Genomic DNA, 11,996 nt, shown 5'->3' on the forward strand with positions numbered 1-11,996 from the left:
GTGTGTGTATTTGTGAGTGTGGGAGTGTGTGAGTGTGTCTGTATGTGAGACTATTTATGTGTGTGTTTGAGTGTGTGTGTGTGTGTTTGAGTGTTTGTGTGTGTTTGAGTGTATTTGAGTGTGTATTTGAGAGTGTGTGTGTTTAAATGTGTGTGTGTTTGAGTGGGTGTGTTTGTGTGTGTGTGTGTGTGTGTGTTTGAGTGTGTGTGTGCACAGTGGTTCCCTCACCAGGCAGCTCGGTCAAACTCTCCCCAGATGCGGACAAACTCATCCAGGTGATGAGGACCCAGGATGGAGGAGTCCCTGGTCAGGTACTCAAAGTTATCCATGATGACAGCCACAAACAGATTCAGCATCTGGACACACAGCACACAACGGGAAAGAGGTTCGGAGTCTAAACAGTTCTAGGAGAGGATTGTATGTTCGGTTGTTAATGTATCTGCAAATATATCCAGTGTTGTAATTGAGAGAATGTTGTTGCACTGTGTCTCGTAAAACAGCTTTTCAGTTCCTTGGCATTAACCTCTGTAACACTGTTAGAACTGTTCACTTATTCACCTGCTATTTGCACTATTTGTAACTTCAGTCAGTTTGGATAAACATACCTGCTGAATGATTATGTATAAATGTGTTTCTTATATACTAGTGTAATAATTGGACCAATACGCTGTTCCTATTGGTCTAGAAGACGTTCTCAAAAGTTAATAAATCCGTTTATATACCTCCTGAAAGTTCGCAGAGGTAAATAAACGTTTTACGGACCTAGCAATAAGCGGTTGCCTTGGAGATGTAGCCATTGACCTTAACAACGTGGCATCTGCTCGGCAACAAAGTCGCCTAAAAAGCCTAAAACAACCAAATACGGTTTTTGCACAGGTCCAATCGCTTCCCGTTTTAAAGACGCATCTGAAGCAGACAGAAGACGAATTGATGTTGTTGATATGTTGCGTTGGAGATGTAGTGACGTCACCAGTGCAAGTGCAGCTGATTGCTCTGACAACATGGCGTCTGCTCCAGATTTGGCGTGTTTGATTTGGGATCTTCCCACGTATTGTTGTAGTATATAAGAAACCACATGTTTACTCCTCGACAGGTCAGCAAACGCTTTGTCGCCTCGATTTGTTAAAACGATTGGTTTGAACCGACCTCGACCTACGGTCTCGGTTAACAAACGTTTTAACAAATCTCGGTTTACAAAGGCGTTTGCAGACCTGTCGAGGAGTAAACATTTGCTGTTTGTGTGAATGTGTGAATCTGTGATTCTGTGTGTGAGCGTGTCTCTCACCAGGAAGGAGCTGAAGAAGATGAAGGACACAAAGTAACAGTAGGCAAACTCGGTGCCACAGCCCCCCTCGTGGTCTGGAGACATGGTGAGGGGGGCCAGGGAGGGGTCTGGCTCGCACTCCTGCCCCCCCAGACACGACAACATGATCTCCTGCCAAGACTCCCCCGTCGCACTCCTGCCAATAACAGCCAATCAATCAGTCAACTGATCAACCAATCAATCAGCAGATGGAAGGTAAAGCCATTTCCGACTCCCTTTTGCCTCTGTGCGTGTGTTACAGCCCTTGTCTTACACAGAATATAAAGTATGACGCTTTCTGACCGGAATCTTCTGAGCCTGACCTGATGAGTCAGCGTCGGTGATTCACTGTGCCCTACCTGAACAGCAGCATCAGAGCACCGGAGAAGGTCTTGAAGTTGTTGTGTTGGTTGATGTGGCTCTCGTCATTGAGCTTGATGTTTCCAAACACCTTGAGCAGGTCAGAGGAGAGCAGCGTACAGTAAGGTAGCTAGGTCACCCCTTCCACATCTGGAACGCCTACGTGTTTCTTAACATTCGCAATCAATTTACCGATAACATCTACCTGCTGATTGGCTCGACCACAGATTATGGGTTTCTTTTATCTTTCTGTACAATCTGTCCCAAAGCGGGTTGTTTGGTAGAGATATATGTTTTCTCTCGTCTTATCTGCTTTTGACTGTACCTGCATTCCAATGATGGCGTATATGAAGAAGAGCATGGCTATGAGCAGGCAGACATAAGGGAGAGCCTGGAGAGAAGAAGGAACAAACAGCTGATTGGGACAAAAAGCAAACATTTCTCCTCATAAAAACATCTCTGACAAAAAACCCAAGACTTCAATACAAAACACTGCCCCCTGTTGGAGATAAGACAACATAGGAAAGCTGTCACCAGTTGACAGCTGATCGTTTCCCTCCACATTCGGGGTTTATTGTTCGTTTTTGTGAACTGAGCACTTGAAGCCGTCTGACCTTGAAGGATTGCACGAAGGTCCACAGAAGGATGCGAATGGTGTACCCTTGCCTCAGCAGCTTGATCAGCCTGGCTGCTCGGAACAACTTCAGGAAACTCATGTTGAACGTGTTGACAGACTTGATACAGAGCAGGAGATGGAGAGAGGAGGGAGGGAGAAATGGTATGAGAGAAAGAGAGAGGGAGAGAATTAGAAAGTGGCTTATCAAGGCAGAGATATGCTACATTTGATTAAAATACATTTATACATAATTTATATAATATACATGATATATCATATGTATTTTCTGTAAACATTATTTGCATCCAAAACCCCTTAAGGATAATATTACCTCAGTGAAACAACATCTCACCTGCAAATCCACAACTATCTCCGTAATGCTGCCCAGCACCGTGATGAAGTCAAATATATTCCAGGTGTCTCGAAAGTAGTTCTGTAGGAAAGCACGGAAACAAGAGTCGACCATGAAAACTCCATATCGATCGACCAACCTCACCTACATCACTGACGGTTCAAATCCTGACAATTGTTCTGCTGCTTACAACGAATCCAAAAGCCATGATCTTCAGGATGCACTCCAGGGAGAAGAGCACAGTGAAGGCTGTGTTGAGATGTTTCAGGACGGCATCGTAGGCCGCCGGGGCAGAGTGATACTGGACAGGAGCACGACAACACAGCAGGGTTAGGACTGGGAACCACGGCACCTTGGAGCTCCGACATCACAGAGCTCTGACATCACAGAGCTCTGACGTCACAGAGCTCTGACGTCACAGAGCTCTGACGTCACAGAGCTCTGACGTCACAGAGCTCTGACGTCACAGAGCTCTGACATCACCGACTGGACGCTGATATCCCCCCCCCCGTCTGCTCTGTCTCCCTCTGAGCACCTACCTTCATCATGAGGACCACAGTGTTGAGGGCGATCATGACCAGTACGGTGTACTCGAAGGATGGCGACACCACAAAGTGCCAGAGCCGGTACTGGAAGGTCTGCCGGTTCTGCGGCATGTAGCGGGTCAGGGGCTTGGCGCTGATGGCAAAGTCAATGCATGCCCTCTGAGGTGAGGCGGGGGGGATGGGGGGGGGGGACAGGGGTGAAAATCCAACCATCCGTCAATCAGCACAGATTCAAATGTTAAATGCCAAATCATTCTGTAGCAGAAGGAAATGAATTGGAGGATGAGGCCGTTTTACACCTAAATCCTCCAGACATGAGATGAGACCATCCGACGGCCCTGTACCTCGTTCTTCTCCAGGCTGCACTCCTGGATCATCTTGTCCCCCTGCTCCTGGAAGGTGATGATGATGAGGGCCACGAAGATGTTGACGAAGAAGAAGGGGAACACCACAAAGTACACCACGTAGAAGACGGACATCTCCATCCTGTTCCCCCGGCTCGGACCCCGATCCTCCTCCGTCACGTCTACCGAGTGCTGCAGGACCCTGGGGGAGGGAGGGAGGGAGGGAGGGGAGAGGGAGGGACAGAAAGGGGGGGTGAGGGGAGGAAGGTGGCGACACAGGGAAGGAGAGAGTGGGAGGACGGTGGAGAGAGAGACAAACAAACAAACATGTCACACAACATCAAAGGAGAAAACCAACTCTGAAATCACTACTTAGGCTTGAGAAACCCAATATCACATGGCGAGTCAGTGTCCGTCAGGAGAGGGGGCAAGGTGACTCACTGAGGCCAGCCTTCTCCAGTGGACACGGTGAAGAGAGTGAGCAGGGCCCAGCACACACTGTCATAGTGGAACTCGTGCCTCTTCCACTCCCTCCTCTTCACCTCCTTCTTGTCTCGGCTGTAGTCAATGTAGTATCCTCTGCAGGGACCAGAGGGGGCCCAAGGCAACCAATCATTCCATTCACAACGTTTTAATTCAACCTCCTTTATGTGGTGCGAGCTCCAAAATAGTACGGCATTTTAATATGGGAGGAATTAGGTTAGAATGGAGGACCATTGATGGGATACAGGTCATCTATGCTTTGTGGGTTTATGAGTGGATGTTACAGTGCACCAAAATAGATTTTGAGTGACAGAATATGAGAGTGTGTGAAGTGCATGTTTGTTCCGGAATGTGTGGGTTAAGGTAAGTGGTGAGAAGTGGGGGGCTTTATATATATATATATATATTGCTTGTACATACAGTACATTAATGTGTGAGTGTATACAGCGTTTGTGTGTATATGTGTGTGTGTGTGTGTGTGAGAGAGAGAGAGAGAGAGAGAGAGAGAGAGAGAGAGAGAGAGAGAGAGAGAGAGAGAGAGAGAAAGAGAGAAAGAGAGAGAGAAAGTGTGTGTGCGGTGGACAGCCACTCACTGGCACTCCTTCTCGGTGTTCATGGAGCCGTCGTTGCAGTAGAAAAACTTGCCCTTGAAGAGCTGCACAGCGATGACAGCGAAGATGAACATGAAGAGCTGGTACACGATGAGGATGTTCAGCACGTTCTTCAGGGAGGTGACCACACAGTCAAACACAGCCTGGAGAGGAAGAGGAGGACACAGGGGGAGAGGGAGGAGGAGGACACAGGGGGAGAGGGAGGAGGAGGACACAGGGGGAGAGGGAGGAGGAGGACACAGGGGGAGAGGGAGGAGGAGGACACAGGGGGAGAGGGAGGAGGAGGACAGAGGAGGAGAGGGAGGAGGAGGACACAGGGGGAGAGGGAGGAGGAGGACACAGGGGGAGAGGGAGGAGGAGGACACAGGGGGAGAGGGAGGAGGAGGACAGAGGGGGAGACGGAGGAGGAGGACAGAGGGGGAGAGGGAGGAGGAGGACACAGGGGGAGAGGGAGGAGGAGGACACAGGGGGAGAGGGAGGAGGAGGACACAGGGGGAGAGGGAGGAGGAGGACACAGGGGGAGAGGGAGGAGGAGGACACAGGGGGAGAGGGAGGAGGAGGACACAGGGGGAGAGGGAGGAGGAGGACACAGGGGGAGAGGGAGGAGGAGGACACAGGGGGAGAGGGAGGAGGAGGACAGAGGGGGAGAGGGAGGAGGAGGACACAGGGGGAGAGGGAGGAGGAACAGACCGAGGTAGAGGAAGGACGGGGGGGGCGAGGAGTAGAAAGAGGGAGGAGAAGGAGGAGACACAGGGAGGACAGAGGGGGCGAGGGAGGGGGAGGAGAAGGTGGAGGAAGAGGAGAAGAACAAGAGAGGGGGACGGAGGAGGAAGCAGAAGGTGACGAAGAACATAAAACCAACAAAAAGACAAGAGGCTTTGCTTCTCACATAACATGTCTATGTTCTGGACAGTGGAGGAGATGTGGGTGTTGGCAGGTGGACGTGACGGACCTTGAGTTTGGGGAGCCTCTTGATGGTCTTCAGAGGCCGGAGGACGCGCAGCACTCTGAGGGACTTGATGGTCTTGATGTCCCTGCCTTTGTTATTCCTGTAGAGTAGTGAGCAAACAGGTGTGAACATACTAGGGACAAAGTCTACGTTTACAGTGTATGCATTATGCACCCACGCATGCACACACATGCACACTGCATTCATACAGATTTGAGAGTTTACTGAGCATAAAAGGGTATTATTTTTAACCACAAGTGTTAAGACATACAGAAGGTTATTGGCCAGTTAAAGAGAGTTATGAGAGATGTGTTTAAAAGGTGTATGGGAGAGGAATCTGCTTTTACCCAATCACATTCCTGGAAGCCCCCAACAGAGATACAATCCACAGGAACAACAGAGAAATCAAGGCATAAAGAGAGATCAACCGTGAGCACAGCTCAGAGGATCACAGTTATATTCACAACAGAGAAATCAACACACACATGTTATTTAGGGCACATGGCAAGGAAAGGACTCAAGGGTCCTAAAAAAAGCTCTCTGAACAGCTCACAGGGGATTTGGTTCAAAAGTAGAAATCTAATTGAAATCAAAAGTTTTCTTTTGATTTCAGGTTTGTCGTTCGTTTCGGCCCTTGGAGGGGATCAAACTTCAAAACAAGTCCATGACGTGTCAATAAACCCTGTAATACCTCAAAACTGAAATATAATGAACATGCATAAGCATTCAGATAAAGATTCCTCTGCTGTCTTCACATTAGTGGATTCAAGATGAACGCATCACAAACTAACCCTAACCTTGGGGTTAACTGCGCCTCGCACAAGATGTTTGGATGTCTATGACAAACTTGCATGGCGCGTGTGCGGTACACTGCATGCGCAAGGAGAGCTGTGGTGATTCAGAGCTTAGTCACCCGGCGGGGGCTGGGACTCACGTCAGAGCAAAGGCGATGAGCGCTCCCACCACCACGATGAAGTCCAGAATGTTCCACAGGTCACGGAAGTAGGAGCCGTCATGCAGAATCAAGCCCTGGTCGATCATCTAGGGACACACACCCACATAGACACCCACGGGGACAGGCGCGCGCACACAAACATGCAGAACGGCAGAACAATGGCTCATGGTTAGTGCGAGCGGTTTTCACTTGGGCGCGCTGCTTGGAATTTTCCTCACGCGGCTCACCTTGATGATCATTTCAAAGGTGAAGACTCCAGTGAAGACGTAGTCGAAATAGCGGAGGACCTGTGGAACGACAACACAGTTTCACACACCAGAGAAAGCCACGCAGGCTGATGTTGAGGAGGAGGATGAAGAGGAGGAGGACGATGATGATGTTGGTTGGTAAATGCTCAACGGCACGACGTCTCACTTTGTTCCGTTCGGAGTTGGTGCAGACGGGGTCCTCAGCGGCCAGGGCGATGCTGCTGGCCACAATGACCAGCAGGATGGTCATCTCAAAGTAGCGCAGGGTCACCACGTAGTGACAGATACGCCTGATCCTGGGGAAGAGACACGAGGAGGGTCAACGCCGTCACAAAGCCAGACATGCCGTGGGTCATGACCACTAATGGTCATGAGCCATTGGGGGTGGGATGGTCCGGATGGTTGGTGTGACGTGGAGCTGATCCTAGAGGCTCTTACGGGTTGGTGGACTTGAAGATGAACATGCTGTCGGGGAGGACGGGTTGGGGAGCGAGGGCGGTGTCCTCCTCCTCCGTCAGCGCTGCGTCCTCGTCTCGCCCGCCCGGCTGGAGGGCCTCCAGATCCAGCTTGCTGTTCACTGAGACGGAACACAGAACCCAAGGGTCAGTCCCCTCGTCGCCTGGAGGCAGATTGTCGAGAGCGTGGTCCGATGTCATAGAGACGAGGGCGGGGGGGGGGGGGGGAGGGGGCATGGAGGTGGGAGGGGGGTTGTACCTGTCATGGGGGTGAGCTCCAGGAGGGGTTGGGCAGACATCTCTATCACCACGCTGCCCTCGAGGCCCGCCCCCTCTCTGTTCAGGGAGGCAGGTTTGTTCTCCGAGTCACTGCCTCCACTGGGCTCCACTGGCTCAGAGGCTGGCTCCGTGGCTGGCTCCGAGGCTGGCTCCGTGGCTGGCTCCGAGGCTGGCTCCGTGGCTGGCTCCGTGGCTGGCTCCTGGTTCTGGGCCAGGGGCTCGTACTGGCCGTCCTCCCCCAGCTCGCTCTGCTCCGTCTGGACACAGTCCAGCAGCAGCGCGGGCAGAGACCCAGGGAGGTGTTCACTCAGAGGAGGATCAGGGATGCTCACCCTGGAAAAGAGGGTTTCTTCATCAACCAGGACAGACATCTCACGGAGCATGTCATTTGAAATGCTATTTCAGCCTTAAATTCAGTTTTAGGATTTTTACATTCCCTTTAAGCCTCATTGGATCAATGCTATCGCTATCTTACCGGTGAGGATCTTCGGCCATATCGCCGTAAGGGTTCATGGCACAGACTCCACCCTCATCCTGGGCTTGTCCTCCCTCCACTTCAGTGGTATCTCTCTCCTCTTTCTCCTCCCTCTCCTCCAGAAGCTTCCTCTCCCGGCTGACCGAGCGGCTGGCCTCCTCGTGAGGAGACTCTCTGCTCTTGGCCTCGGCCCTGGCCTCGCGGTGGCGGTGCCTCCTGACTCTCGCCCCCTCCTCTGGGCCGGGGCGGCACTTGCGCGCCACCCTGTGCCTGCCCCCTCCGGCGGCCCGGTGGTTGACCCCGCCCGCCCTCTCCTCGGTCAGCGTCACGAGAGGGAGGGGGACGGAGTCCGGAGGCTCGGGCAGAGGGATGGCCACCGACATGGGGGGCTCCGGCAGGGGCATGGCCACAGACATGGGCGACTCGGGCAGGTGTCCGGGGCTGGCCTCCGGCGAGAGGGCGGGGGCGTGGTGGGTGCTGGTGGGGGTCTCGACGGTGTCCTCCGTGGGGCTGCTGAACAGCACCTCCTGGCTGTCCATCTGGCGGCGCTTGCGCAGCTGGTTGGCTCTCTGCTCCCACACGGACATGTTGACCTTCCGTCTCCTCTCACGGCGGTTGGAGAAGGCGTTGGTGCTGTTGAGAGGGGGCTCCTCTCCGCCTCCCCCACCGCTCTCCTCGTCTTCGGGGAAGGCGGGCCGGCCTCTGTGGATAGCTCGCTTCCTGTACAGGTAGGGCCGTCTCCTCCTCCTGACAAGCATACAGACCGTCACTAGGGGGCAGCAACAGGCCCAACACACGGCCTTCCATCCAAACAGTCAATACTGTATGCAGTCACCCACAACCGAAGCCAGTATATTCTATCAGAACTACAAAGTTAACCATCAGTTGTTCATAAACAGAACTTGAAATCAATCAAATGCAGATGTAAAAATTATTAGTTTATCACAGCAAATAACACAACAGGAACATCCAAAATCTCAAAATATGAAAATACCTGGGAAGAGGGGACACGATTAAATTAAAACACACTAAAACAAAAAGAGTGCAGGATAAACGTAGGGAAACTGTGAGGTCTAGAAAAATCAACTTTTCTACTCAGGTAAGGGAAATTAAAGTGAGAAATTAGGAGCCAAGCGGACAGACAACTTTACTTACTCGTATTCAGACCCTTTTGTTGTCCATGTAATCAATGAGTGATTGGTTGAAAACAAGACATTAGAGTTTTTGAACAGACACAGAACAATCCTTAGGACACCATCCAAAACAAGTGTAGTTCTAGCCTCAAGTGGAAATGACTTACATGCTAAATTATGTTTTCAATTTGAGGGACAGGGGTCAGTGTTTGTGGAATTAACTCAAGGTATAGTTTTGATTTATTTTAGGGAACTATTAATGTGCAATTCCTTTGAACTAAAGTAGCCTTTGCTAAATTGATGAATTCATAATAATGAATATAGTAAATATATAATACTTATGTCATATGTGCATGTCAATATTTTGGTAAGTGTCACTTAACAGGTGTCCAATAACAAGACAGCGGGATGGAAGCAGCATTTCACCAAGAGGGCGTTTATCAAGAGCACCACATTAACAGCCTTGAAACATATAGGACTAACACTCATATATGTAACAAACAAATGGTACATTAAGGGGCACTTCCAATAACAATGACAGTGGGGTATAACTACTTTCATCTTCTCTCCTCAATACCACTTACCTTCCTAACATTAACATTACTCTCACTCAAAGCTTATCTGGTTGAACAGCAAAATGTAATCAATCAACAGTGTATTTATTTGCTGTATATTGCCTCTACAAGACTAGTGCAGTGATCTGGAAAAAATAGACAAACGGGGATGTTTGTGGAGGGGAAATAGTCAGATTCAGCCAAACCACTAAGGAGAAAATTCCCTGTAAACTATTAACACAGGTGTTGCCTTGTCAGTCATTCGACAATGAAACTGGCACAAAGGGTTGCCCTCATTACTCTGAGGTAGTGTGTAGTGTCATGCTTATTTCATCGGGCAAGGACACGTTCATTCAAAGCAGGCCTCTTGAGTTATCAGTTCCACATGCAACTATTCTGTTGTTTCCAGAGACACCAGAATATCAGGCAGGCTAACCGGATGCATATGTACGCTGAGGATGAATATAAAGAAACTATAAAATATTAAGAAAGTATGTTCTTATATTGTAATATGGCGGTGCTGTGCTTGGTCTACACCAATAAAGCGTGCTGTGTCAATGAGACAAATAATCCCTCATCAATCAATCTTTTGAAATCTCTTTCATAAAATAGGTAGCATGAAACCACACTCGTAAACTCGCAAAAAGAAATGTTAGATGAACATATTAAGAGTCACATTTTTAGTGTAAAATCAAATGGTTCCATTTAATGAAAAAGTGGTAGTGGTAATTTGACACAAAATGTCAATATCAAAATATATTCATCCAGTGACTTATTATTGTGGGTGCAGTGAGAGGGCGAGGTGTGGTTCTGGAGGATGTAAACTGATGACTTACTCAGACATCGGGCCGTCTCTGCCCGAGCATATCTCTGGTTGAAAAACTCCTCTTCCTCCTCTTCATCCTGTCAAAGAGGAGAACGACAATGGAGTTACTGCTGTCCATCTGCAGCAGCATAGGAGTGGAATCCAGAGGATATATGTGATGCTTTCCACCAATAAACCACACATACCTTGGTCAGTTCCTGTGCATTGGCAAGATTGTCCACAGCAATGGCCAAGAACACATTCAGCAATGTATCTGTTCACAGTCTGGTCAAGGAGCCAACAGTGCACACTTAAGAAGACCTCGCTAACAAGCTAACACAGACCACCCAGCGACCTAATGCTAACTAGGTGTGATGGTATGTAACAGACGTAGCCACGCTCCGTCACAACATGGTGTCGTTCCCCACTCGCTGGGCACGAACGCACGACCTCTGACTTGCCAAGCGTGACCACTACCAGCTACGCCAAAGAAAAGCTAGCTCTTCGTTGACGCGGGTGGCCTGTTACATACCTGAGGAGTGAGTTTCACAGGTTCACACCCGTTAATGGAGCCAAGAAAAGATACAGTTTCCAAACAGAGTGAGGACTATGAAGTAGATGGATGACCACATGCCATACTGCACGCCTCCCTGGGACCTGATCCCATTGTACATCACCTCATTCCAGTCCTCACCGGTCAGAATCTGCAGACAAACACACAACCTCAGTCAACAACCACAATTACAACTGTGTTACATGTTGCAGTGTGCTGTCACAAAAACACAATACATCAACATACTTTGGATGTGTATACTTTGCACGTAATATGCATAAGGAAGACTTGGTCTACTGAAAATCCTATAGTCTGCTCGTTTAAACTGCATGTAAAAAACACTAACTGCGTAGATGACCGCAGAATATTCACAATATGAGACAGAGAAAGGAACACAATAAGATGTTGCCAACATCCCACAACCACTGTGCAAGGAACATTTGATCTACTCCGGAAATCATGTTCCACAGATTTCTAGTGTATGGTGCCCACACTCTTTCACGTTTCAGCTCTCTGACATCAATGTGCATACGTGTGTGGATGTGTAGGATGATAGTAGAAGGTGGGGGGGGGGAGGGGGGGGGGGCGTGGTGAAGTTGAGCTGGGTTGTTTAATCTTTGCCTGGGGTGAGAAGTATCCCAGGGTGCAATGTGTCATGTGGAGGGGAGAGCCAGGGACAGAAAGAAGGAGAGAAGGAAATGCACTGTGGAAGCCAAACCTGAAACACTGTCATGATGGCAGCTGGAAACGTGTCAAAGTTGGTGGGAGTGTAATCTTCAAAGATGAACCTAGAGGGAAGAGAGAGCGAGAGCGAGAGCGAGAGAGAGAGAGAGAGAGAGAGAGAGAGAGAGGGAGAGAGAGAGAGAGAGAGAGAGAGAGAGAGAGAGAGAGAGAGAGAGAGAGAGAGAGAGAGGGAGAGAGAGAGAGAGAGAGAGAGAGAGAGAGAGAGAGAGAGAGAGAGAGAGAGAGAGAGAGA

The 11,996-nt window shown here is 49.6% G+C and overlaps 1 protein-coding gene across 1 annotated transcript in view; it reads right to left on the reverse strand.

Moving 5' to 3' along the window:
* Positions 1–11,996, reverse strand: part of LOC134036218 (voltage-dependent R-type calcium channel subunit alpha-1E-like) — a 44,912-nt gene that overhangs the window by 5,616 nt on the left and 27,300 nt on the right. Inside the window, 22 exon segments of the mRNA XM_062481050.1 lie at positions 229–356; positions 1,286–1,460; positions 1,663–1,754; positions 1,989–2,054; positions 2,278–2,397; positions 2,632–2,712; positions 2,822–2,932; positions 3,171–3,335; positions 3,521–3,722; positions 3,962–4,099; positions 4,597–4,757; positions 5,567–5,663; positions 6,498–6,604; positions 6,746–6,805; positions 6,933–7,062; positions 7,205–7,343; positions 7,481–7,833; positions 7,976–8,719; positions 10,495–10,565; positions 10,674–10,741; positions 11,054–11,171; positions 11,739–11,940. Coding sequence (XP_062337034.1) covers positions 229–356; positions 1,286–1,460; positions 1,663–1,754; positions 1,989–2,054; positions 2,278–2,397; positions 2,632–2,712; positions 2,822–2,932; positions 3,171–3,335; positions 3,521–3,722; positions 3,962–4,099; positions 4,597–4,757; positions 5,567–5,663; positions 6,498–6,604; positions 6,746–6,805; positions 6,933–7,062; positions 7,205–7,343; positions 7,481–7,833; positions 7,976–8,719; positions 10,495–10,565; positions 10,674–10,741; positions 11,054–11,171; positions 11,739–11,940 — 3,528 coding nt within the window.

This window comes from Osmerus eperlanus, chromosome 16 (genome assembly GCF_963692335.1).
Source record: "Osmerus eperlanus chromosome 16, fOsmEpe2.1, whole genome shotgun sequence".
In the NCBI taxonomy this organism is placed as follows: domain Eukaryota; kingdom Metazoa; phylum Chordata; class Actinopteri; order Osmeriformes; family Osmeridae; genus Osmerus; species Osmerus eperlanus.